At 39.6% G+C, this 27,910-nt stretch overlaps 1 protein-coding gene across 3 annotated transcripts in view; it reads left to right on the top strand.

The window, feature by feature from the left end:
• The window catches only part of EPG5 (ectopic P-granules autophagy protein 5 homolog), a 66,583-nt gene that overhangs the window by 17,815 nt on the left and 20,858 nt on the right, over nucleotides 1-27,910 (top strand). For all 3 annotated transcript variants that reach the window (XM_042804479.1, XM_042804481.1, XM_042804480.1), the window contains exons 9-30: nucleotides 310-460; nucleotides 1,426-1,581; nucleotides 1,940-2,097; nucleotides 6,147-6,301; nucleotides 6,907-7,047; nucleotides 7,263-7,427; nucleotides 8,647-8,766; nucleotides 10,282-10,541; nucleotides 13,182-13,322; nucleotides 14,050-14,194; nucleotides 15,023-15,220; nucleotides 15,741-15,851; nucleotides 16,625-16,744; nucleotides 18,346-18,512; nucleotides 18,705-18,932; nucleotides 20,759-20,882; nucleotides 21,795-21,936; nucleotides 23,015-23,186; nucleotides 24,094-24,256; nucleotides 24,838-24,980; nucleotides 26,579-26,735; nucleotides 27,715-27,909. In XM_042804479.1, coding sequence (XP_042660413.1) covers nucleotides 310-460; nucleotides 1,426-1,581; nucleotides 1,940-2,097; nucleotides 6,147-6,301; nucleotides 6,907-7,047; nucleotides 7,263-7,427; nucleotides 8,647-8,766; nucleotides 10,282-10,541; nucleotides 13,182-13,322; nucleotides 14,050-14,194; nucleotides 15,023-15,220; nucleotides 15,741-15,851; nucleotides 16,625-16,744; nucleotides 18,346-18,512; nucleotides 18,705-18,932; nucleotides 20,759-20,882; nucleotides 21,795-21,936; nucleotides 23,015-23,186; nucleotides 24,094-24,256; nucleotides 24,838-24,980; nucleotides 26,579-26,735; nucleotides 27,715-27,909 — 3,512 coding nt within the window. The remainder of the gene's footprint in view (nucleotides 1-309; nucleotides 461-1,425; nucleotides 1,582-1,939; nucleotides 2,098-6,146; nucleotides 6,302-6,906; nucleotides 7,048-7,262; nucleotides 7,428-8,646; nucleotides 8,767-10,281; nucleotides 10,542-13,181; nucleotides 13,323-14,049; nucleotides 14,195-15,022; nucleotides 15,221-15,740; nucleotides 15,852-16,624; nucleotides 16,745-18,345; nucleotides 18,513-18,704; nucleotides 18,933-20,758; nucleotides 20,883-21,794; nucleotides 21,937-23,014; nucleotides 23,187-24,093; nucleotides 24,257-24,837; nucleotides 24,981-26,578; nucleotides 26,736-27,714; nucleotide 27,910) is intronic.

A 27,910-nucleotide genomic window follows, 5' to 3' on the forward strand; every position in this document is an offset into this window, starting at 1 on the left:
GCTGTGATGTTACTGTGTTTTTTCTCCAATTATTTATTCATTCTTGATTTTGCTAAATCTCTGGATAAGTACATGAAGATAGTTGCTTGCAAGAGGTCTTATAACCTTCATAGTTTACTTGTACTTAACAGATATTTATTGTTCATTTCATAAACAAAACATAAATTTCAGTTCACTGTATAGCTGGCAAAGAATGAACTGTTTGTCAGCTATATGGTGGATTGTTGCTTTGAGTGCTTGTTAAGGTACTTTTAAAAATCCAGAATTCACACATTTTGTTTGAGACTTATTTTTCTGTCTTGGTCTTAGGTGCTTATTTTCCTGAAAAAACAACTCCCCAGGAGATGATGAAGATTTTTGCTTTTGCAAACTCCTTAGTGGAACTTCTGTCTGCAGGGTTAGAAACATTTAACAGAGCTCGGTACCGACAGTTTGTGAAGCGAATTGGTCAGCTGATCAAGTAAGAGAATATTTTCTCAGTGATTAATTTTTTTTCATGCAGCCTGGTTTAAAGTTCACAGCTGCTAAAAAAAAATAGCCAACCACCAAACAAACAAAAGAAACCCCAAACCCAAAGAACCAAACCAAAAACCCCGAACAACTCTTGGGTAGATTCTGCTTTGAGAGTTGGTCAGTTTAGGGTTAGTCAGTCTGGGAATTTGAAATCCCAGGGTTCTTGACTCTAAAGCTGCCTGTGAAGAGGGGAATTGCAGAATCTAAATGATGTGGGTACAAAGAAGCCAGGTGAGCTGTGGAACACCAGGCTGCCTTCCATCAGGGATGTGCTTAGTCTTGTCTTGGAAAGTCACTGAAATCTAACAGTTTCTTGACCCACACCTGTTTATAACAAGTGTTACTGCTTTCTTTCTGTTGTTATCTATAATTGTTTTAGGGTTTTTAATTTGCTCATTGGAAAATGTCAAGTTGTTGCAATAAACAAATGTAATTGAAACCTAAAAGTTCCTCTTTAGTTCTAGATCTCTGGCAGTCACTTTATATGGCTTCTATGAGTGTGTTTTCAAGGGGTGATACAGTTAAATCAGAAACAAAATCCATGTTTTTCTTTGTGTTATTAGAGTAGTAACTTTCTCAGTATAATTACTGCTGTATGAACTTTTTGCATGTACTGCTATTTCATCATGTGGGATTACCTTAAGGCTCTAAAGTTCATACACAAACTAATTTGGTATAACAAAATATTATTCATTGTTTGCTAGAAAACCAAGGAAGGATAACAGAAGAATTTTAGACTAACCCTGTTTGAAGAGGGGAGGGAATTGCTATTTATATGGAAATCTCTGGAAAGCAGAGGACAGAGGATTGAACGTATCTCTTGTGACTAGACTCTGACCTAGTTGCACTTGTTTGTTTTTATATGGTGATGACATACTTAATGATCCTTCTTCAACTTGTTCTGCTGTGTAGGATGACACTTTGTCATGTGAGTGACCACTGGGCCCAATATGTTAGTGGCAGTAAACAATATGGATCAACAGTGCATCCCTACTCTGTGGAAAAATTGCAGCTGGAGTTTGATGAACTGTTTTTTAGAGCTGTTCTACATGTTCTGAAGGCAAAAAGGTAGGCTGTCCCATGTGATTGATACTGGCTTCATCTTGGAGGAATTAGATACTTGAAACTGGGATTTGAAGTATCTTTAAATATGGAGCAGTTTAAACAAAACTGCAATATGCAGGACTTTTCAGCACATTGGTAGCATCAAGATGGGCAGGAAGTATGCCTTGAATTCTGGCCTCTGACAGAAGCGCTGAGGACTTACTCAGTTCAGAATGAGGTTAACTCAGAATATGAAATGCTAAGACACATCCTCGCCTTCTTAATTCTGTTACATGGCAGAGATGCAGGCATGTGCCTCTTTTTCAAGTGTTGGGGTTGATCAGGGTGAAACTGTTTCTATCTACCTCTTCAAATCCAACAGGTTGGGAGTCTGGTTGTTCATGTCTGAGATGCCCTATGGAACTTTATCCAGAAACATGCTTTGGAGGCTCTTCTTTGTCATGCATTGTGCGGAGAGTGAGCACCTGGAAAAGCTCTGCTCTACTCTGCAACTTGCTGACTGCAAGCAAAGACTCAAAGGTAGAATTCCTACATTCAGAACCAATTCTAATCGATTCATCTACTTCTGCATCAGATATGGGTTTAATTCTTTGCAGGTTCCACTGTTAAATACACCCTCAGCAGCATGACTGGTCCAGAGGCCTTAGAAGTGTCTTGGGCCGTTCATGGTCTTCCACTACTTGTTTGCCCAAACTTTCATTTTAACAGAATTGTCAGAAATACTGTACTTTTATTATTTTCTCTGGCAGTGATTGCTACTGGCTGCTTCAGAAAGCTGTAAGATTGCCATACAGTAGGTACATGTTGTGTATTCTTGTATCATCTCCTATCTTGACCTTCAGTAGTATTTGGAGACTGAGTTTTAAATCCTAAAATATAAAATTTTGTATAACTTTTGGTTGGTTTTTTTTTTTTTTTTTTTTTTTGTGTGTGCATGATCTGTTGATAGTTCTGGAAATACCCCAGTCCTCCTCTTCTTCTTTTTTTTTTTTTTTTTAACCCCTAAACTTGCTAGTTTTGGCTTCAGTAACTTACACTGTAGGAGATCTGCTTATCTTCCACCACAGATGTTCACCTTATCTCAAGCCTTCTTTTGATGCTTTCCTTGTCCTATATGCCACCTTTTCGTTCTGTTTCCCCTTGACTTCTGTCCTGTGTTGATCTCCACAGTAATTGTGGTAGCTTCAGCTATAGCAGAGTTATTTAGAAGCCAGCTGGAATGCTGCTTTCTCTTTTCTGCTACCTTCATGGAAAATATTTCAGGAATTGATTGACAGGGAGACAAGTGAACAAAGCAGTAGCTCCCTACTTCAAAGCCTCTTTGCTGTCTTGAGGGAGAGCAAATCTCACTCTGTCACTTCTACTTTTCAGCTAGCTGCTAGCCCAGATAATTGTTACCACATCAACAAAGTCTTTTGATGGAGAATCAGAAGAAAATGGTGATCTTGAGAGGTTACAGTGTCGTGACTTTGTGCAAGCTTAGCTAACATTTAAGTCAATTTTATGCAGAGTGGGAGAGAGGTATCAAGACCATAGCATTTTAAGAAGTGCTGATGTGACTAGAGCTTGCCAGCCAAAACAGTAACAGTTATGCTGTTTCAGTAGGACTAATTTTTGTTTTTGCAAGAACGTTTTACTGCATCTCAAACAAAGAGAATGTAATATGATGTGGTGGGTTGTAGTCCTGACTGTAACAAACACTGATATTTTTTTGTTTTTTGGTTGGTTTGTTTGTTTGTTTTGTTTTGTTCAGGCTTTGTTTTGCTTCTAGCTAACTTTAATGTTTTAAAGTCCCTGGTATGCTGATGCAGGATATTTTTATCCTCTTCATTCTCCTCGATGGTTTATGTCAGCACAGTACTATTTTTCACAAATGTCTAGACAGGGAATATCAACCGTTCTTTTAGTGAATTCCATCTAATCTTCTGAAATAGTTTCTTTTGATTGACATCAATATAATGCTGACTTATTTTCCTGTAATTCATAGTCTAGAAGACCATGGCATTAACGTTCTCTTGGGAGAGTACCTTTTTTTATTGATTTCTCTTCTCAAATTAAGCTTGAGAAATCGTAAGAGTGGTGGATCAACAGTTGTTAGCAAGCCTTGGTAATTGCTGGAGGCTTTAGGCTTGCATATATAGAGGTGGGACCGTAGTTGCTTTTAAGGGATAGGTAGAAAGAGCATGGTAAAATGGATTGCAGTGATGGAGCTGCCCGTATTAGGATGAGTGCTGGACTGTGAGAGCTACCAGACATAAAATAATCCCGCTGGGTTATATGGGAAGTGTTGCTATTTGAGGTATTCTTGAGTGGACCAAATGTGTGTTCCACAGTAAGTTTATTAACATTTTCGCTGACAAGCAATGACCTAGTAGTTTCTTCGTGATGTTTCATACCTGTGGGAGATAACCTGTGTTCTCCATAAGTTCTGTAAATATAGATTAACAGTTTTGTATTTGCTTCTATTGCAGTTGGCAGTGAGAACCTGCTGAACAACATTTCTGGTTACAGTTTCTTTACTGCTGTACCAAGATTTGAGGAGGCACTGCGTTTTAGGGTCTCTGTGAACTTGAACTGTAGTGTGATCAGATGTGCAGAGGAGGAAGGGAATTGGTGCAAGTAGCAGCTGTGTGGTGAAGATGTCATTGCTCCACTGAGATGATAGGGTTTAGGTGGAGTCTCTCTTCTTTGCTCTTTCCTCGTCTTAATCCTTCAGTCCCAAGCTATGGCTTGGTGTGGGTTTGAGGTTGCTGGGAGGTATGTAGCATGTGGAGCTCACAGATGACCTCAGGTGCAGTGAAGAGGAGGGTGCAGCTGAAGCAGAAAGCTGGGAGATTGCAGAGCTGTCAGTTGCACCAGAGAAAGTCTAGTGCATGTGTTCAGCAGCTGGTAACAGCCCTTCTCCTATTTATGGTCTTTGTTCTTTACGGGGATCGCTTTTTTCTCTTCTATCCCCCTCCAAATCCCTTCTCTGTTGCTTAGCTGGTCTGTGCCTAATAAAACAGACACATATATCATGGTGCTAACGAGACAAGTGCTGTCAGTTACTTGTTACTTGTGTGTTCTACCCCTTCCCCATGCTGTTGGTCATTCTGCTATGCCTTTATATACAGTAATGGTATAGGTGTGTGGTTTTGTTTTTTTTTTTTTGTCCTGCATTACCTTAAAAAAAAGAAAATCCACCACCAAGCAACAAGGATAAAAGGTAGCATTAGGAAAGGGAGATGAATGGATGGGACATCCCCTGTATTTCTACTGTGTCTATCAGGAGTGTAGTTTATCTTGCTACATGGAAAAACTCTTAACTGAAATTTCACAATCCTCTAGCACAGTGTTGATAAGATCTTTTGGCTGTACAAGTCTGACCTTTTCAGGTTAAAATACAGTTGCAAAGTTCTTGAAAGCCCTCAAAATAGAATGTAATCTAAGTGGAAGTGTTTAATCACAAGCATCCTGAGTACCTGCCTGTGCAGATTAAGTAGTTGAGTGCCACAATGAGTGCTTTTTCAGTATATTCAGCTAAGATAGGATCACTGTAAACAGTGTTTACTGGCATGTTTATGCTTCAGAGGGAGCAGAACACTCTCCAAACCATTTTACAGCTCAAATGCAGCTTGCAATGCTTATTTTACTGCACAGACTATTTTTAAAGGTTATTTGGAAGAAATTAAATTATTTTTTAAGTCCTGTTCAGGTTTCTTTGTACCCTTCCCTTCCTGCTGTCCCCCACCCCAACAAATGAAATATTTATTTGCATTTGGCAGCATGTCACACTTGAGTTTACAAAAGAGGAAACTTGTCTTGCATTCAAGTGAGAGTATCTCTTAGCCTGTATCTCCCGTGCAACTTCAGTTCTCTGTTTTTGGAGATATTTTCCAAACAAGTGCATTCAGTAATTTTCTTGTTTTGAATCTGAGAAACTGAAACTGACCTTTTCTTGTAACTCTTGGACATAATTTAGGCCCAGGGCTAGATGCTTGAAGTATTTTTATTTGTAGTCAGCATAAAATGATTTCCCCAGCTTAATTGCTGCTTGAGGTCATGGTATGTGGAATGGCCTGTGTCTCGCAACTTGATCAAAACCTCTCTGCTGTGCTTGGATGGGCTTAGTTTTAATCTTCTCTTGACTGTATGCTATTTAAAACTAGAATCCTTTCATAAAGTTTGGACTTAATCTGTGGAATTAATTGCTCCAATATGTAACAGAAGCCAAAACCATAACATCTTTAAAAAGCAGAAAGATTTAAGCAATTCTTCCTGTAGATGATCGACATAGCATAGTTAAAAATTAAATCCCAGCTGTTCTTGAAGCAGTTCTAGCTTTCATTATGGATTACTAGCGTATTTACTGAATCATATGGACTCACTGCATGTTATGGTGTGTATTGCACCTCATTTTAAAGCAGCTGATAACAGCCACTACGGAAGAGAGGATATTAACCCAGTGACAATTCCATTGTCACTGATACCTTCCCTGGGATTAGACTGTCAATAAATGTATAAATATTAATGATATATGTCCTATAACACTTATTTCATCATGTTTCTTTCATGTGAATTTTTTCTAGACCCAGAGCATCTTGAGAATTTTGAAAAGTATCTCAAATCCATGAACTGCTCAGAAGAAATTTGTCTGCTCACCACATTTGCTCAGATGGCACAAAGCAAACGGGCTGATGCTGATGAGGATTTTATCAAAATCATTGTTCTGGAGATATATGAGGTCAGTAATATTACTGGTCCATTCAGGAAAAGAGTGAGTGTGTTCTTTTCCTAACAGTGGAAAGTGTGAAACATTCATGGCTTCTGTAGTGTGTTCTACCACGAAACTAGGAAAGCACTACTACTGAAGTTTATAGTCTAGTACTGAACTAAAATGTCCTGATGTGCATGTTTTTCTGGGAGAAATAACAGCTCTTCTGTAGATCAAACCAGAATGAAACAAATGAACAAAAATATCTTTGTTTTGGTTTTGTTTGTTTTGTTTTTTTTTTTTTTTTTTTTCTTGCACAGATCTAACTTGCAGCTCTGAAATTCCTTGTGTGGTCTTTTCTCTGTTGTGGTGTGTAGTGGGATTTTTTTGTTCGTTTGTTTAAGTGTGTGGTGGTGGTGGTGCTCCTACGTTTAGTTTTAGACTTTGTTTTTGGCACTGTGATGTAATCATTTCCTTATCTTCTAGGGCCATCAGTTTCAGTTTTAATATTGTCATTTATCAACTTTGTCCAGGATCACCAAGAGCAATTTAGTTCTATATTTTCCAAAAGATGACTTATTGTAGTGAGTGAAGGTCAGCCATAACCAGTAAATTCTCTCTGCTCATCTTCTCAGGTGTCTTATGTTAGCCTCTCCACAAGAGAAACATTTTCAAAAGTTGGTCGAGAACTCCTGGGAGCAATTGCCAGCATCCATACGCAGATTATTTCTGTGCTGCTGGATCGAGTTAGAGAGACCATTGAGAAAGTTGGGATGGTAAGTGTTAAAGTCCATCGTTTAAAGCAGGTGCCCAGTTAAAACTAGAGGCCATACCAGGTTGTGTTGTAAGATACAGCTCGTTATGAATGGATCATGTTAAAGGCCCGTTCATGTTTTTTTTTGATCTTATCGCTCTTTAAGATAGATGGGCATGATGCTGATTATTTCACACTGAGTACTGATTAGCCTTTTTTTTTCTTCTGCCCTCAAAGGTTTCTTTATATCTGTTTAAAGAACTGCCGTTGTACCTGTGGAAGCCTTCTTCGTCTGAGATTGCACTGATTCGTGACTGGTTACTAAATTACAGTCTAACAACAGTGGAGAATAAACTAGCCTGCATCATCTTGGAAGGGCTAAACTGGGGATTTGGTGAGCATGTATGTATTAAAAACAGGAGGCCTGAACTTGGTCAGTTTTACAAGAGTAAAAGTATTACTCAACCTGGGATTGTAACTGAATTTGAAAACAGTGAATTACATGCTTTTTTATGATGGCTGTACACTTGATGTCATAGGATTAGAACTTCACAGTAATTCTGAAGCATTCTGCTTGAGGATTTGCTTGTGTTGCTTTCTTGTAGTGCTGCAGCTGACATTAAAGGAGATATTTAAGCAGGAGTTTCCTCTCTCTAAACAAGAGGAAACAGCTGACAGGACAGTTTTTATGAGTCACTTGATTAAGATATCTCTGGCTGCAGAAACAGAGGAATCCTCCAAGAAGTGTGTGAGACTGGTCTGACTCTAATTTGCAGGCTTGTATCCAGGTGTGTTTTTCATGATATAAGGAAACGAATGATTGAAATTGGAGATTTCAAAGTCCTGAGCATTATTTACATGATTGGAATATATCCCATAGAATGGGTTACTTCAGGAGCTCCAACAGTTCAGGATTCAACAGAATGTTTTTTCAGAGAGAAGCAGGAATAGATTTGGGGGGGGAAAAATCCTGTTGTCTGTGTTCAGTGATCCATGTTAATATTGAAATCTGTGCATTTGATTGTACTGAACTCTTCTCTTTGCTGTGCTGATACTTGTACATGAAAATTGCCTTACTTTTCCTCCCTGCCTCTTGATCACACGTGAAAAAAAAGGAATCGTAGGAAAAATTAACTGTGAGGTCTTTGCTGTGTAACAACAGTGTCATGTCTATACCCTTTAGTATCGGGAAAAATAGTTCTTTAATGTGGCAATTGATAAGAGGAATTATGTTTTGATACAAAAACTGTGATAGTTTTGGTTGTGTTTTGTTTTTAAAGGCAAGACTTCCAGTGTCTGTACTGTGTAGTTTAAAATGCTATCTATGGATCTTTGGATTAATTGCTGTAAATCCACCAAAGGAATGAGAGAAGTGATTACGATCACTTTTTCTGGAAATAATCTAGCTGTTGAGCTTTGTATTGCCCAGTGTGAGCTCATTATTTTTCAATGTTGGGCCAAAATTTTTTTGACTAGCCAGGATTTTAACTAGATATTACAATACTTAATGTCTTTCTGGTTGTTCAGATTAAGATTTATTTCTTTGTAGTGCAACTGAATTATACACTTGCAGAGAGCTTTTAAACAAGGCAGTTTTGTCATGTGATTCTGTTTTTATCAGGGTGTTCTTCATCTGGATCCAGCTGTCCATTCTGAAGTTGCATTGATGGTGCTGGAAGCATATCAGAAATATCTCTCCCAGAAACCATATACTGGGTTGCTTTCTGAAAGCATAAAACAGGTATTCCTTCTTCAGAATTACAGAGACTAGCTTAGTGATAGTGATAGATAGGAAAAACTGCAGGCCAAGACCTTGTTTTCTTTTTTCTTTTTAAAAGCTTCGCTATCTTGATACTACTAGAACACCATAATATACCAACTCAAAGTATTTTTGCACCCACAGACATATTTGAAGATGCTGTTATACATATGTTGAACATCTATATGAAAAATAAAAATTTTAAATTTGTTCCTCTTGTAGGTTTGCATTATTGAGCCTCTAGTTCAATAGTTGCAAACTGTTCTTTCAAAGCATCCTTTACTCATGTGGCGTTGGCCAGTACTTGCTTAATGAAGGGCTACTTACTATTACTGGTGAACATGAGACACCCTTCCTGTGTCTCCAGCTCTTAGTCTAACCTTATTTAAAGACTCAAGATTTTAGGAGCTTTTCAGTAGTGATCGGTGCTGTGTTACTTGAACATTTATTACATTGATTATACAGCACTCTGGTGACTGAGGAAGGTATGGCTTCAAGTTGCAGAAGGGGAATGGAAGGACAGGATCAAAGTTAACCCCTTTTTTGGATATTCCATCCAATATACTTCTATTGATTTATTCAGAACTTTTAGCATTGTCTTGTACTTTGTCTTCTCAGGGTTTCTTGTACAGTGCTTTCTTCTCCCCTCCTCCCCTGTGCTTTTTTCCACAGTCTTTTCTCACACTTTGAATGTTCCTTATTGTCTCTGCTCTTTTCTGACTTGCTTCTCTGCACTAATTAATTGTGGTTTGTTGTCTTGTGCCAGCTAGATAAGTTCTATTTTTAAGCCTATTTCACCCTTGGTTGCCACCGGTATTGGTGAATCAGTACTGACTTGCATGAGCTTGTAACTGGAATTTAAGAGAAAATAATGCTTAGGTTCTTGTACCCCTACTTGGAGAGGATGAAATATCTACACTGACTCTCAACTCTGCAATTTACACTGGTCTGTCAGAACATGTTTTTCCCAAAGTTTTTATAATTCCTTCTGATCGAGACAGGGTCTTCATGGTTATGAATGCATGTACATGACACAGAGACTTTGCCTGTCCACATTACAGACTCCTAAGGAGAGGATGCTAGGTTTTAGGCTTTTTGCTGACAGATGTTATTTTGGTATATATATATTTCTTGTTTTCCTTTCACTAGCAGCCTTAAATATTACTAAAGGTGTTGTGTGGGTTTGTTACTGTTTTTTTATTATTAAAAATAAAATTTAGTCCAAGACCAATATCTAGTTTGGAAAATTTTGGACAAACAGTAGAGGTCGATAGCCTTTACCAAAAGGGATGGGTGTGGGGAGAGAGGTGGTAGAAATCGTAGGCCATAGAAACAGAGATTTCAGATAAACTGAGCTGGTGGTGCTACATGTTGTGTCTGGATGCTCTGATCTCGTGTCAGGGTGATGGGATAGAAGAGGAAACGTATCCAGGCTGACCAGAGTCCCAGGCTAGTGCTGTATGTGCTGTAGTATGGCTGTGCTTCCTCTCATTCCAGGTCTCCTACTTAGCCAGCATTGTTCGCTACGGAGAAACACCAGAGACCTCCTTTAACCAGTGGGCATGGGGTTTGATTTTGAGGCTAAAGCTTCACAGAAATGACTGTGCCATGCAGCATGGCTGGCCTGCAGTCCCTGTGCCTGACAGTGTGCTCGACATGACGGAGTCGGTCACGCTTCACCCCCTCGTGAAGGCTGTTAAAACGAGCATCCCTCTCGGCTGTTTTCTGGCACTGGCGATGACCACGCTAGGTCACAGGTAAGTGTACTTTTTCCTGTTTGCCTTGGATGGATGGCCCCCGTGACCAAGCAACCTACCTAATGATGAACTGAGGGCTGTTAACATCTTTACGCATGTTTAAAGAATAAAGGACTTCTGATGCAAGGGTTTGAGTGGTCTTTCAGGGACTGTAGTTTCAAACCACGTTTCATTTCCTTTAATTTGCTGATACTCTCTTTTGTGTTCTGCATGTTAGGATCAAAGCAGTCCTGAGAAAAGTAGTATTGCAGCTGAGGGGTTTGGCACCATTGCTATAGACAGAAATAACTTTTAACCACACTTGATGAAAGGTTTATTCTACAGGTAACTTTTGTTAGCAGGGCTGCAGCAGAGCCTTCAGAAAATAGTGAGGATTAAAAATCCACTCATGCTGGTAATGATAGCTTTATAACCCTGATAGTGAGGCTCCTAGCCCTGCCTGTGTTCCAATAACATCTTTTCCAGTGCTTTCAGCTGGATTGTAGGTAAGGTTCTTGGACATAATCAAATGTATTTGTTGATTTGGGTACAGAGCTAGGCATAGATTAATCAGTCTCTCCTGTGTCTGTTTTCCTTGAATCTCTTACCTCTTTAATGTCTCTTACTCATATTCAAAATTTTGACTAGTTTTCTGCATATAATACTGCTTTACTCCTTTAAAGAGAAGTTGTCTTGGCTTTCTCCTCCCCTGTGCTAGGTTGGCCTTGTCTGGATGCCAGGTGCTCACCAAAGCTGCTCTGTCACTCCTTGACTGGTCAGAGGATAGAGAATATTAGGAAAGGCTTGTGGGTAGAGATAAGGACAGGGAGAGATCACTCACCAGTTGCTGTCATGGGCAAAACAGACTCAACTTGGGAAAAATAATTTAATTAATTGCCAATGAAATTGGAGTAGGGTAATAAGAAATAAAACCAAATCTTAAAACCTTCCCCTCACCCCGCCCTTCTTCCCAGGATTAAGTTCATTCCGAGTTTCTCTACCTTCTCTCCCACAGTGGCACAAGGGGATGGGGAATGGGGGTTGCAGTCAATACATCACATGTCTCTGCCACTCCTTCCTCCTCAGGGGAAGGACTCCTCACGCTCTTCCCCTGCCCAAGCGTGGGGTCCTTCCCACAGCAGACAGTCCTCCATGAACTTCTCCCATGAGTCTTTCCCTCAGGCTGCAGATCTTCACGAACTGCTCCAGCATGTGTCCCTTCCTTCAGTAACAGACTGCTCCAGTGTCGTCCACTGCCTCCATGGATCCACAGGTCCTGCCAGGAGCCTGCTCCAGTGTGGGCTTCGCACAGGGTGTCAGCCTCCTTTGGGCATCCCCTTGCTCAGACGCGGGGTGCTCCCTGGGCTGCAGGTGGAGATCTGCTCCATAATGGTCTTCCCCATGGGCTGCAGGGCACAGCCTGCCTCACCACGGTCTTCACCGTGGGCTGCAGGGCAATCTCTGCTTCAGTGCCTGGAGCACCGCCTGCCCCTCCTTTGTCACTGATCTTGGTGTCTGCAGAGTTGTTTCTCACGTATTCTCACCCTTCTCTCTGGCTGCAATGGCTTTCCCAGAGGGTTTTGTTTTGTTTTGTTTTTTTTCCCCTTAAATGTGCTATCACCGTTGCTAATCAGCTTGGCCCTGGCCAGCGGTGGGTCCATCTTGGAGCCAGCTGGCATTGGCTCTATTGGACGTGGGAAGCTTCTGGCAGCTTCTCACAGAAGCCACCTGTGTAGCTCCCTCGCTACCAAAACCTTGCCTCGCAAACCCAATACATTCCCAGTCTGTTGCTTGATGCTGAATTTGTGCCGTAGATACATATGTGCTTCAATGCACTAGAGTAATTTGAAACTGCTATGAAGGTATTCTGGTTTGAGAGTGGTAATTTGTACATGACTTTGAGCATGTAATGAAAAACAAGGAACCTCTTTACTTCTGTGGGTTTTTTTTTGGTGGTACCCTATCCGCTCACTGTCTTTGGCCTTGTGGAGAACCATTTGACATCTTTCTCCTATGTATACAATAACTGATATTTATCACATGCAAACGTTCAAGGCCGGTTATATTAATGAGCAGAAGAAACAAAGCGCTGTACTTTATGCTAGTGACTTAATGCAATCTTTCATTTTCATGACCTCAGAGTAAACATAGGATTAATGTTTTACATCTTTTCCTAATGTGCAACCCTTCTCACTTAGCAACACTTGATGCAGAACAATGTACCAAATAAGTTGCTGCTAGTAAGTTTTTTGGACAGTAAGAGTAGGATTAATCCCAGCTGACTGTAACCATCTAAGTACCTACTGTACGGAAACCCCCTGAGCTCCATCTATAGGTAGTGAATCAAGATGTCCAGAGCATCATCCATCCTGAGGAAATGTCAAAGCTAGGTAATGCGGCACACCCTCTGTAGGTTCTTCCATTGCCTGGACAGGGAAGCTAGTTGGCTAGGAAATACCTACCAAATCTGTCAGCAATTGAATGACTCCTACAGCTGAAAAAAAACCTCTGCGGATTTAGCCATCAAGGATTTCAAAGATCAAGTGTAAATATATGAATTTCTTTACATCTCAGTTCACAAAAAAAAGCCAACACTGTCTCCCATTCTACTGATAGATAGAAATGTGGTTTTTTTTATTTTGTTTCCTTGTTTTTTGACAGTATTGAGAAGTTCTGTGCTGAAGGGATCCCTCTTCTGGGTGTACTCGTCCAGTCTAGATACCTGAGAACAATGGTGCATGCGCTGGATAAAATTTTACCCTTCTTTTACTCCTGCCAGTATTATCTCCTGAAGAATGAACAGTAAGCATTATATGTTCCTAATACATTTATTGATAGCCAACAATGAAAGTTAATCTTAACTGTTAAATTTATTAGGCTTCATTCTGGATTTTGCATTCAGTGAGAATGTGACGCAGGTGGTGGGGAAGTGTGTCTGCTTTGTTTCCCAAGTTACTTTTTGACACTGACTGTGGCTGTGGAAGTAGTTCAAGTGTGTCCTACTGACATTATGTGTAGCATTGCCACTGATGCTGCTGCTCTGCCACAGCTGTATTTACAAGTAGCTGTTGTGTTTCTATGAGTGAGAAAGGCAAGGAGGCAGTACTAGTTAACTGTGTCCCCACTGGTACGTTGAGCGATAGCTCAATAGAGAGTGTTCTCAGATGCTGGACCTCAGCTGTCTGTCCTGGTCAGTTGGTAATGTGGTCCTTGGGGTGCTTTTGGCTCAGACCACCTGGCAGTCTCCCTATCAATCCCTGGGCTAGATTTGGGTGCTGATGTGGATCAAGAATGTATTCAGTCCTGATGAGCTGCCTTGAATTACAGTCTGCCGTGAACTGTTCATACTGTGCCTATGATATGGTTAAAATGGAGCAATTAAATCTGCATCATGGCTGTGAATCAAAGTGCTTGTATACTGGTGTCACCTTTGCTGTTGAGCTGGTTTTAAATTCTCCAGAAGCAGATTTTCCATATATTATGCAGTAGGAGAAATTTTAGAATTAATTTAATTTGTTGACATCCCTAGGTTTTTATCTTACGTCCAACTGTTCCTTCATCTGGATAGTGGAGTCCCTCAAGGCATGACCCAGCAGGTTACCCATAAAGTAACACAGCACCTGACAGGAGTGACCTATGGAGAAAATGTTAAACTGCTCAGTAGTATGATACAGGTAAGAAGATTATTTTTAATAAAAAAAAAAGGGGGGGGGAAGTTTTTTAAAAACAGGTAGGCTTTTTTGACCGAGTTAGTGTTTAAGGTTAGAAAGGATACTGAATCTGCAGTTCTGTAGCCACAGAGTACCCTGCATCAAGCACGAGTAGTTGGATTTGGTTCTACTTAAACTTGCCTAAATCTGTCAGTGCATGTGACACTGGACACAATAACAATATGTGCCTTTCAGATTTGTTGGAAAATGCATTTTCTAATACCAGGTCAAAACTGCCTAGAAAGGCAATGTAATATGCAGAACTACTTTCTTGCTTGTGTTAGTTGAGGAATGCAGCAGATATATTAATGTTTGAAAGCTTTGCTTTTGACCATTAATTTATGGCTGTGGTATGAAAAATTGTTCCTGTGTTAGGGAACGGTAGTATTTTTTAAGTGTACAAAGGTCAAGAACAAAGGCCCACTAACTTTAGAGAGGGATAAAGACTAAAGGGAAACAAACTTACACTGTGAAGTCCTTTTGCCGGAACAGCAGGCTATTTGGAAATAGGTGCCATTTATGCATGCAGGTCACAGGGGTCCCACTTATGGCTTTTGTGTTTGTTTTTGCTGATTGCACAAGATGCTCAGCTCTCCAGGCTGCAGAATCTGCAGAAATCTGGAGGTTGGAGATGACAAAGCTATTTTTTACATAGGCATAGAACGACATTGTAAATTATTTATTTTAAGGATAGTCCCACTGCCTTATAAAAGTTAAACAGTTCCTTGATAAATTCTTAAGCTTTAATTGAAGCTGCAATCTCTTGCAAAATTTTACCCTTTAATTTGGCAGACACACATTTTTCTAAGTGACCAGCCAAATGGAGTGGGGCCAGTTGCAGTGCTGGAGTTCTGGGTTCAGATCCTTACCAGCCAGCAGCTGTGGCACAGGGACTGGGCAACACTCTTCTTGCTGGATGACTTATGTAAAGCTGCTTTTCAGTATGGTCAAGAGGACTGTGTACAAAAGCTGCTTTACCAACAACACAAGGTAAATTGATGTGGTGTATTGGTGTGGTTATTGTGTCAGTTAATGTGTTACTCATTCTAATTTTTATGTGAATATTTTCCTGAAATGCAACAATAACAGTCATGGTAATGAGTGATAATGGAGTTATCTGATTTGTTTCTGAGTAGGTCAAGATTAATGCAATGGCTGATATTTTAATAATAACAATAAAAACCTATTTGGAACACAGGTTTCATTCATATGAGTTCTATTGTATTTTAATTTGTGGTCTTTGGATTTCAAGGGTTCAGTAGTGTGTTTAGAACAAAAGCAGAGCTTCCTCTTCTGTAAAAAACAGACACTGTCACTATAACAGAATCTTCTAACTGAAAAAGAGAGTACAAGCAGGCCTTTAAGTGATGGCTGGCTAAGGTTGGGAAGTAGCAATATGAGGCATAAAGGAAGGAACCTGGATGAAGGTAGACTAGCATACCTGTAGTGTGTGAATCATCTCTTATGCTGCTTACCAAAAAACCCTCAAATATTTTCTGTTTCTGTGCAGAATGCTTTGGGCTATCATTGTGACAAAGGTCTGCTGTCTTCACTTGTTAGCTGGATTGTGGCAGGCAATGTGACACCTTCTTTTATTGAGGGCAATGCCAATTCTTCTCAGGTAAGTGGTGTGATGGTGTTGTATGAACAACCCTGGGATAAGCAATGTACAGCTGTCCAGGGCGGGGTTTTTTTTGGCTTTCACAGGTTTTTGAAGATTTTTCTCGTTCCTTTTTTCTTCCTGTCTCAGTGTTTGTGAGATTTCTTGTGATAAGATTGTAATTTAGCCTAAGAGAATGCTGTGGGTTTATTACACCAAAGGGAACATGGATATTTTGCACAGAGAGAGCTTGTCTGATCTGTATCCAAGAATTCATATAATAGGATTTATTAGTTAAGATTTCTTTTGTCTTCAGTTGTTCTTGAAATATTTAATGAGAGAAAAATATGTAAATCCTGACTTTTCTATTAGATCAGTCTTTATCTGATAAATATTTTGAATACTAGTTGCTTTCTCTGTACTTGAGTGAGTTTCTCATTTGAGCAAAAAGGAAAAAAATCTTGCAATATTCCAACTAGAGGTGTGTAGTGTAGGTAGGAGAGAGGAGATCTTAATTTTACTGAGTTTGAGTATGTTGTTTCCTTCAGAACACTGGATAATTCTGTCAGTTGTCCCTGGTTTCCCCCTTCTTTCTTAGGACTGTACAAAATACAAAGGGAAAGGTTGAATGTAGATAAGGAGGAAACTGTTTTCTCGTCAAGTTACAATACTGCTTTTGCAACTTTGTGATGAGAGTCTGGCAATGACCTTTTCCTCCTAAGAGCACAGCAAGCTTCCTGATCCTACTCCTGCCATTTTGTTATCAATGTTTCTGTTATTGCTGTGTTGTACAGGTCTGGTTTTCATGGATGGTGTTAAATATGGAGTCAATATTTGAAGAAGACTCACAGCTTCGCAGAGTTGTGGAGGGGGAGTTGGTTATTAATGCTTTAACTCCTGATCAAGCTTTGAAGGTGAGAGAACCATTCATCTGCTTTTATTAGAGAGAACTACTGGAGAAAAGTGTTCTTTTGTATTGTTTAGTTTTTATCTTACGTACTTTTTTTTTACCAAGATAAAAGCATAACTATGCCTTATCTGGCTTTCCAGGAGAAAATACACCTCAGGGAACTTCTACATTTTGAGTTGAACATTTAAAATCTACCATGCAAACATCTGTTTTTAAATATACCATCATTTACAGGAAACTTCAGTCACTAATTAGGGCTCTTGCATGATTTTCTGGGTCATCTGAATGCCTCATCATCTTCAGTGGATTTATTCTATACCACTGAGATGGGGAGTGCAGATAGTATTATTTTGCAGGTGGGAAAATGTGTCTATATTTCAAAGAGTATTTCTCAGATGATCTGTATTTTGCAGAAGTCTGGGCTTTACTTTTCTCTGTATTTGAATTTTCCAAGATTTTCAGAACTATTTAGGGGTCTCCCTTAGCAAGGCATGTAGTCAGGTGTGCTTTAAGCCATGTTGCAGCATTTTTCAAGTTCTTTGCCCAAATTGAGTTAGAAATTCTGAATGATGCAAGTGGAAACTGAAGCTGTCCAGCCTCAAAGTGTAACGTTTGGCCTGTCCTTCACCTCAACTGTTTCAGTGTATTTTAATGGAGAAGGTAGTCTAGAAGCTCTATGAAAATAGGTTTGCTCGAGCTATGTCTAGACTGGTACATGTCTTGCATCCATGGAGACTAGTCTGAAGAACACTTATACTTGTCCTTTGACTTCCATGTTTTGATTTAGCTGGTAAACAGTAAGATATTATGTAGGTAGTGTGTGGGAAAGGGTGCTGAGGGTTCCTGAGGTCTTATGTGGGGGATAAGGTAGTGCCAGGATCTGAGCTGAGACATGGGAACTCGAAAAAGCTCTTCCCCTGCTTCAGGCACAGTCCGTGCAATCATGACATGACTTTTTAATGATTTAGTGGGTCCATGGAGTAACATTCCATGCTGCTAATATGGAGTGCTCATGTGTTGCTTTGCCTTTGTTATGTGTTTGCAAAAAGAAATTTTTTTTTCTTTCTGTATTTTTTCTTCACATTAATTTTACTTTACATTTTAGATTTTCAGTAGGGCTATATGGAATGTAGTCTGGAAAAAGAAGTACCATGCTGGAGGATTCTGTATCCTCACATGGCTTAAGACTGTTTTTTTTTATTGGTTGGAATGTGCCATGTGCTTCACTATTGCTGCTTTGTTCTCTAACATCAGCAGTCTTACGGAAGTCTAAACCAGGAACATTTACCTCTGAGGAAGAAAAGTAATTAACTGTAATTAACATCGATGACCCATATGTTGGCTTTGCATCACAGAGCCATCATGCTATTTTTTTTTTTTTTTGAGCATCAGAGGTGTAGCAATGCTTTCTAACAGCTGTCCCAACATAACTGTAAGCTAGGCAGCTCTTCCTCTAAGACCTGTAACAGATGTGTGAATATTTCCAAAGTCGTCTTCCCTGTAATTACTGAATTTTCATGCTGTGTTAATCTGTTGGGTTAAGCTGTGACGGCCTCTTACAGGGAACTGCAGCAGAGTACTTGTCTGAAAATGTTTTTTTTCCAGAAAGCACAAACTCAGCTGAAGCTGCCCATTGTACCTTCCCTTCAGAGGCTCATGATTTACCGCTGGGCTCACCAGGCCCTTGCTACCCCTGCTGATCACCCTCTTCTGCCACTAGTCTGGCAGAAATTCTTCCTCCTTTACCTTCACCGACCAGGACCACAGTATGGGTGAGTCTGATCATAAGGGCTCTAGCAGATTAGCAAGCACTGCTAAATTTGCGCTGCAAGTGAGATTAAGTGCATCACACTAAGACTGCACCTCAAAGCAGTGGGTACTTCTCTAAAGTGTCAATTTACTTGCAGAGATGTTGATTTGACACTTGCAACAAGACTTTGCTGTGCTTTTTTGTTCATTTTTAGATTACCTGTAGATGGCTGTATCGGAAGACGTTTTTTCCAGAGTGCTGCTCATGTTAACTTACTAAGTGAAATGAAGCAACGCTTAATAGAGGTAGCAGACTTCCACCATGCTGCCAGTAAAGCACTGAGAGTGGAGAGCCCTGCAGAGGGCAGTGACAGACCACCAGAGAAGACGAGCTCCTCACCAGGTTACCTGACTTCACCAGAACTGCATAAGGAGCTTGTCAGGTAAAAAAAAAAAAAACATGCCCAGTTCAGTCTTACTCAGTGCAACTACCTGAGCAACTACTAGAGCACAGTGTGGGAGACGTGCAACCCTTGGCTGACCTAGATGTACTGTAGGCGTTTGTTCTATGCATTGTTGTGGTCAAATCTGTTCCTGTGTTGATACCACTTGTTTTGTTTGAGAGGTGGCTGATTTTACTACTAAAAATAAAACGTTGTTGATAGAGTTGCTGCTCCCCTTAGGGGAGAGCTTTGCTTTTTAATTAATGGTGTCCCCATGCTGATAAAATACTTGTTGTTTAGACGTATCTGCTACTGGTATGTATGTCACTAGCTAGAGATGTAAAATGCCCTGGTCTGTAACAAACAGATGTATACATACAAAGTAGCCTAAATTTATGTCTGAGTAAGATGACTTCATCATGGAATTTAAACTGGGGACTTCAACACGATTCAGTTAGTGCAGTTTACCCAGCTAGCATGCTAAAGCTGAGCTGTGCTAAGTGTGTTCTGTGGTATGTCTGCTTAAACAAAGCCTTAGCACAAGACTGTCGTCTTGTGTGGGAGTAGGTGAAGAAGGTGGGCATGGTCACTCACTGTGACTCAGCTGGTGAACACAGCCGGTAAATGCTCAGTTTTGTAAGGGGTGGAAACTTCCAAGAGCTACACTGGAACTACTGCTGTGCTGTACAGAAGTCTGTGGTTTTGTTAGACAGAGACTTTTGGTCTGAGAAGTCTACCTTAAAAAAATGTTTGCAGTATTACAGTATCTGAATATTCCCAGAAACCACTTGAAAGGATTATTTGGAAAGAACCCCTTGTTCAGGGGGTTTGGTCATATGGCATCTGAGCTTCTTTTAAGTGCTTCCTCCACCTCAGCAATTGATAGGTACTGTACAAACAAACAAAGGAGATCCTTGGTCATTTGTGAAAAATAATCTAGAGATGCTCACTGGGTGTAACTTGATTATCATTTTCATTTCATTTCAAAGGAGTTCCCCACTCCAGTGTAAAACCAGAGAGCTCTATGGCCAAGTAAATCTTATGATCAGGAAGTTTAATGGCCACCTACACAGGAGAGAAAATATCGGTAGAGTTCATGAGGGCTGACTCTTAGAACTAGAATACTTCAATTTTTTCACCAATGATACTGACTAGGAGTTGGCTAGTGATATTTAATACCACAGTGTGAAGATTTAATGGCATTCTAGTTCTTCCTTGTCAGGAAAGCTTGGATGATATGATTATAAAAAGGGTACCACTCAGTAAAATTACGTCAGTTGAAGAAAGAGGTATATTTATGTTACAGTGTTAGCAGAGGAGGAAATGGGAATAAGCTAGCCAGGAACTGGAGTCTAAAAATAAATTAAAGGATGTAACTCAACTTGTGTGTGACATTTTGGAGTGGGGACTCTAGAGAAGTCATGAGGTAAGAAGTCAAACTTGCTCAAATGTACTCTGTTTTTTCCTTTGTTCTTTTGGATGGGGTTGTGGATGAGATTCCCTGACATAAGAAACTATTCCAGTTGTGGGTCATGTGCTAACTTGCATAAATGTTTTCCTTTCCAAAACTTGTCCTGTTACTCTTTGTTACTGCCCTTCATATTTTTCTGAATAGGTTCTTTCCGCTGCTGATCTTTGAACTGACACTTGAGTCAGCTAGTCACAAAAACATCTGAAACATCTATCTTTTCAGCTGTGTCACCTTGTAGTGTTACTTGTTGCCTTCACTTTAAACCCCAGAATGAGACTCCTCTGTATTATATGCTATGCATACAATTAAAGTTCACATTGATTTATTTTTTTCCTTTTTTTGTTTTGATTCTCAGGCTTTGTAATGTTTTTGTTTTGTGGTTGGAAGAAGAGAGTTTCCAGAAAGGAGACACATACATTCCTTCTTTACCGAAGCAATATGATGCACATAGACTTGCAAAAGTTATGCAGAATCAACAGGTGAAGCACTAATGACTCTGGCAATATGGGATCTAAATTTCCCTTCACTTGTTAAAATGGGTCCTCTAAAGTAGTGAGAGACTGTATCACTGGTCTTTAAGCAGCATACAGTGTGTATGATACCTTCACAGCTCTAACTTTTTTCCTAAAAACTCTGTGCTAACCTAAACTGCCTTCCTTTATATTTGAGCAAGGACTCATGAGTAGATATCTTGCATATCTTAATGAGAACACAGTCCTTATTCTGTATTGTTCTGTAATTCTTTCTATGTTCCAAGGTAATGTAGAGAATTATTAAAGTTGGAACTTTAAATGACAAAAGACTGGAAGCCATAATCTGATCATGTTGGTAGTCTGTAATATGTCAGGTTCAAATATAAGTTATCGAGTGGGAAGTGTATATTATTCTGTCCAGTAAACCTGAAGAGTTAATGTAATTGAAAAACCTGTGAGAGGGGGGATTTTGGAAGGGCATTTCCTCATGCCTGCTTTGTTTTTACTCTTCCAGTGTATATGACCACTGGAAGTGCAGCCTGCTTTAGCCTGATTACAGCTAGTCATGCCATGATGTTTTAGACTATATTGGTTTCCTCTTTTTTTACAAACAGAGTTTTAATAATCTGTACCCTTTCTCTATTTGTTAAAAATTATACCATGTGTGCTTGTCAGATGTCTTCTCTAAGTGTCATGAATGCTTTTCAGTGGCTTATCTGTATATGTGATAAAAATTCTGCAGCTTTTTTCTTCAGTGTAGATTTTTTTTTTTTCCCTTAGTAATAATTTTCCTGTGGCTTAAAACTGCAGGGTCTAGTTTTATACACTTACTTTAGTTCCCCAACTACTGGGATGGGTCCCACAGTACATGTTACTGACCAAAATGGGAATGATAATTTAATTTTTTTTGTGCTTTAGGATTTGTGGATGGAGTATGTCAATGTTGAACTCATACACCATGAGTTTCAGGAAGCTCTGAATCTTTGGCTGCAGGTTCAACTCGAATCACATACAACTTGTGTTTATGCAGGGCAAACAGATTTCACCAACCCTTTATCAGGTAAGAGGTAAGAATATTGTTAATGAAACTGGGTCAGAAAGAATTATTAGCATGTTGAAGCCCAGGTTTCTTTAGGAACATGATGATGTCTGTAAATAAAGATGTTAATACAGAAAACAAATGTTTGTTTTCTATGGGTACAGTATTTTGCCCAAAGCTTTCATGGTGTTCTTACGAGGATGCTCATGTGAGAGGCTAACATCAATGTTTTTGGCTTAAAGTTTGCCACATCACAGTACAGCAGGTCATGGTGCGCCCAGGGCTTCATGGGTGGGCTTCCCAAAGATTCCTCTGCACAGAGCATGCTCCAGACAGGCTTAATTTTCCCAAAGCTTAGATAGACAGCTGCAAACAAAGGCAAACCCCACTGTAACTGAAAATGGAAAGATTGTCTCTGTTCATTTTTCTATGGTTACCAATGCCTTCCCCTGGAATTTTGGTGTGGTGAAAGGGTTGTTCTAGCACAGAAGGGGGATAATAGTCATGGTAGGTATAGTAAGGATATGATGAGAATGGATTTTTGGGGCCATGCTGACTGAAAACAGGAAGGGAGGGAATAGAAGGAAAGTGGAGTAGTTTCATAGGTGAATTGGCACTGTTTGGGCAAAGGAAACTGATTGAGAATCACCAGGAGGAGAGCTGACCTGGAGAGAGGCTATGCTTTGGGGCAGAATTGGAGCTGGCAAGATTAGAGGTGAGGATGAATTGTAGGGAAAGGAAGGTGAACTTTACTTAGACTGGGTCGGGGAGCCTCTGTCAGATGAGGGGAATAAATGGGGTGGTAAGAGGAAAGGTGGGAGGTAGCAGTGGCTGGGGAAACAAGGAAAGCACTGGGGCCTTGGATCCTAGTGTTTGTATGATGGAGCTGGTCATGAAAACAGCTGTGTGAAATAAACTTTGACAATAAAAATAGGAAGATTAGGCAAGTGATTTTTTTTAATTTTTTATTTTAAAAAGGGAAGAATGCTGAAAAATATGTCTGCTGCTAAAAATGTTTAATGCAAAAAAACCCGATAATTTTGTTCAGTTGCTCATAAACTTTTCCTTTTGACAAAACTGCTTCTGCTTTCTTTTCTAGCAAAAGAGAGAATAATGAATAATTTAAAGAAGTTTGATACTCCCAAGCCCCCTTTTCCACTCCAGACAGTGAAAGCTCCTGTGCCAGTTATTTCCTCTGCCAGTCTAGTAAGTCAGAAAGAAGCAGTTCAGCTCATGCGCATGAACCTCAACATCTTGCAGCAGCATGCCAAGTAAGACATAGCTGTTTTCCTTCTGCCTCCCTATCGTGTCTAGCAGTGTCTTCAGGTGCCCTTTACAGCAGCCTCATTTGTGGCTTTGGCATAAGACTGTCAGTGCATCACTTCTGCTTCTTGTCCCTTTTTTTCTTTTCTTGGCTATCATATTATTATTCCACTCCTTTAACTAAGATAATATGACACAAGTCCTGTCTAATGACTTATTTTACATCAGCTGACATCTAACTTCTACAGTTTCTTTTCTCATTAGGCATACTTCTTAAAATAAAGCCTGCCTTTAGACTAGATTTGTTGACAGTAAGTTAGTTAACCCTTTTGCGCTAATACAGTAGCTGCAGTATGCAGCACTAGAGTCCTTGAGAAATATGATTTCTGGGACTGTTAGCTTTGTGAATAAAAGAGACTTTCTGTCTTTAATACTCCCATTAAGAGAATCAAGCTGAATTACGTTTGAACACAGCTGATGAATCTATAGCTGTTCTCACCCAATATAGTAATTTAATAAGAATATTATAAATGAAAAAAAAAAAACTTGCTAAGCCCCAGAGAGGATGTGTCTAAACAATTCCAGCAGCAGTTTTATGTGGGCTATTTTTGTTGATTGAATCATCCCACAGTCCAGCTCTTTTTGTCTGGTGGAAAATTACATTTCTTGTGGAGGGTGATCTATTTAATTTCCTTCCAGGTTGTCATATAGAATAGTTAAAAAGAACTCATGCAGACTTAAGTAGTTTTGTTCTTATGAACCTATTTCTTTATTACTTAGAAGTGCTATTACTTTAAAGTTTTAACTCAGTTTCATTTAACAATCTTTTATGTTTTCTTTGTACAGCACATTAAATTCCTAGCATTACTGTTTTCAATAAAGATTTTAGTAACTTCATTAATAAATGCTTTTCAGAACTGCAGCTCTCAGGGAATCTCAGCAAGTTGCTCTTGATAGTGAAATATTGGACACGGTACCTAAGCTGTACGTCAATCGGGAAGAGCAGATCACCCTCCATTTGGAGTGCCGGGGAACTTCAAATAAAGGCTGTCAGGGAGCAGCTCTTCTAACCATCCAGGTTAGAGACATGGCATCACTTCTGGTTTGGGGCTGTTGGACGTGGATAAGGAAAGTGAAATGGCTGAATGGTTACAAGAATGGTAGCAGCTGACCAAGTAGATCCCTACACACAGAAGTCACCTGAAATACCTAATATGTAATGCTCAAAAGGAGATGCAGATCAACAGCTGAAGAATAAATTGTTGCATAAAGCTTGTTTTGCTCAAAGCATCGATTCTAAACTGTTTCACAATGTGTGAATATGGGAATATGTGTGCTGATAGGAATAGAAGCATGGAAATGTTTATAGAAATATTCCCATGTTGCTTGGTACATGAATTTCTTGATCTCCTCTAAGTTTCAGTCCCTGTGGATTAAAAGTCTTACATAAAAGACATGAATTATATTAGTGTGTGATAATTAAATGGGAACATGACCAAGGATGTGTGCTTGGGCACAGCGTGCTCTCAGGGGGGAAAACCATCTGTATTCAGAGTTCTGTTACTGGTCTCTGCTTCATTTTAACAAATAGGTGCAACATTGAAGAGTTTTAGCAAACAATATTATTCTGAAATGAATATTTGTCTTTTTGTCATTTAGTTTGAAGGGAAACATAAAAATGAAGCAGTGAGCCAGCAGCTTCATGTTTTGCGTAAAGAAGTGAGACAACTTCAGGCAGAAGCTACGAAGCCACCGTCTCTGGGTGTTGTGGAAGCAGCAGTACATGTGGAAAACTTTATAACGTAGGTTGTTCAGACACTGTTTTAGGTAGTGATGTTTTATATTTATTTTTCTGTGTGTTAGCGATAAAATGTGGAACATGTCGCTGTTTTTGTGATGCTTATCAGCATGGGTCAATGATAGAGCTGGAATCCTGAGACCTGTATGTCTGTATGACAGACCTCTAGAGCAATAACTGATTATCAGAAGGTCGTTCAGCCTCAGCAGGGCATGGTTTTCTACTTCAGTTTATTGTACTGTGCATTAGAATAGCCCTTCTAACCCTGCAAAAGCAGCTTGGATGATGACAGGGGTGCTATGTTAAACTTCTGGAAGTAGCAAACTTGTGTAGCACAGTTGTCCCAGCCATAGGCTAAACTATAGGGTTTTTTATATCTATTTCTCATTTTTTTCCTGGTATAGTGCAGGACATAGTTCTTTAATAGAGTTATGATTTGAAGTAGCTTTTCAGTATGTGAAACAAAATCATACAGTGCAAGAGGACTATATAATACCACTTCTACTATGGAGGATAAATAAACGGATTAGTTCAAGGCCCTCTTCCTCTTGAAGATCTTTTAGAATTCATCCCAGAGGTCCAGTTTTGCACCACCATTTTTCTCAATCTTCTAGATTTCTGCTGGGATTCTTTTAGTGCAGTTGGTTTCCTACAGAGTATACTCACTGTACAAGTAAAAAATATTTGGTTACCATTTCTACACATTCATTCTTGGTCATTACTTTGAAAAATTATGTGGATGAGCTAATTTTTGGATTTACATGTGTGGAATTGCATGTTCTTTAGATGTTTTAATTCAGACTCGGTGAAGGTGGGGGTCTGAGTTTATTAAAACATTTACTTGGCAATATAGAAGAAAAGATTGATTCTGTTTTTGTTTTTTTTTTTTTTTTTTTGCTGAGCCTGATAAGTAAATTGAGGTTAATTTTCTTGAAGTACAAATGTAGTTGAGATGGCTTAAGAACATGAGAAACACATGATTTTAGGGAGAAATAATCTGTTGGAACCATGTTGTGAAAAATCTTTTGATGATCACTTTCTGACTCTGATTATGGAGACTTTTGAAGGTGTGGAGGTACCTATTTCAGGCAGCAAAATTACTTGAGCTAAACCTGGGACTGTTCAGCCTGAATATGAGGAGGCTCAGGGGGGTTTTCATCAATGTATAGAAATACCTAAAAGGAGGGTGCAAAGAAGATAGAGCCAGGCTCTTTTCAAGGGTGCCCAGTGACAGGACAGGAGGCAACAGGCACAAGATGAGACAGATGAGGTTCCCTGTGAACATCAGGAAACAATTACTGGGAGGGGTGACACAAGCTGCCCAGAGAGGTTGTGGAGTTTCCATCTGTGGAGGTACTCAGAAGCCATCTGAACACAGTCCTGGGTAACCAGCTGTAGGTGGCCCTGCTTGAGTAAGGAGGTTGGTCCGGATGTCCTCCAGAGGTCCCTCCCAACCTCAACCATGCTGTGATTCTGTGAACCCATCCTTGATTATCATGTAAGCCAGAAATACCCATTTCAAGGCTATATATTGACAAGAAACCTTTCTTTATTGTCACAGATCATTTTCCATATGTAAGTTTAATCTGATTTTTTTTGCAGGGCCTTAATAAATATCTACAAGGTGCAGCCTATGCCTGCAATTAAGACAGTTGGAATTAGTTTGTTTTTTACATTAGTGGAATATGTCTGTGATGAAACTCAACGCAATCCTCCCACAAGACAGTTCTTCACATCCTGCATTGAGATTCTAGGCCAAGTGAGTTTATTCTCTGAATTTTGGATGCCTAATGCTTATTCCAATTGCCTGCCGATATTGGGGGTGTAAAACATTCAGAAGCCTGAAAATGAAGTTTTAAGCTTCTGTCTCATTTTCCTTTCAACTAATTGTATAATATACACAGTCTTTAAGAGAGTTTAAGTTTGCATATAAGCAAAAGAAAAACTATTGCTCTGAGATGTTTGCTTAGTGCTAATAAATGCTCATTGTGTTAGTTAAATGCTAAGGTAGGCTGGATTTCTGGGTGGGTAACTAAAGTTTGGGTACTTCTGTGTGTAAGAGTGCTTTGGCATAATATTTTGCTGTTACTGATGACTTTCTAGCTGATGTATATCATGTCAGCCTCTGTATTTAGACACTTCTCTTCTACTGCCTTGCAGTATTCTTTGTGTAGAGAGTTAGCCAGAAGTTTGTTGGTAGAGAACATAAGTGCTTGTTGTTGGTGGTAATGTTTGCCATGGGTAACATACTACATGGGTGCTCTGAGAAGAATCATTAGCCACTGCTTTGAGTCCAGGTGCTTATTTTCATCTCTTAGATTCAATTTATTTCCATGTGCAGCTGTCCTTGTGTGCCTCTAACAGCTGAACTACTTAAAAGCTCTTCATAGCTGTAGTTCTGTTTAAATTTTCCCTAATACCAGGCAGAGCTGCTGAAATCTGCATTAGTTTTCTTTTGCTATCCAATCAGAAAAGTATTTCTAGGTATTTTGACACAACATGTGAGGTCACAAGTACTGTTCTTAATTACGCTAGGGAAACGGGTTAATTTGGCATTATATCTTGTGGAACAACAGTGTTTAGTTGATGTTGATCTCATATAGTCTGTCAATTTTCAGAAAACTTGCCTTTTTAAAAAAGGACCAAGATTTTGCTTATCTCAACAAAAAGCTCTAAGAGATGTGTTTTCCAGTAGATTCATACTGGGCCGTTTTTCTCACCAGTCCTAATTTCTTCAGGTGTTCATCAGTGGGACCAAGTCAGAGTGCAAACGTCTCCTCCAGACGATCCTGCAGAATCGAAGGCTCTGTACTCTCCTTTCTCCTTACTTTACTCCTGCTGCCTCTTCCAATGAATTTGTGACTTTGTATGAAAAAGTTGTGGCCTTTCTGAGCGAGGATAACAGTGATGTTGTCTTCATGCTGCTGACAAAGG

The sequence above is a fragment of the Tyto alba genome, unplaced genomic scaffold (assembly GCF_018691265.1).
Source record: "Tyto alba isolate M040663 unplaced genomic scaffold, T.alba_DEE_v4.0 Super-Scaffold_42, whole genome shotgun sequence".
NCBI lineage: Eukaryota > Metazoa > Chordata > Aves > Strigiformes > Tytonidae > Tyto > Tyto alba.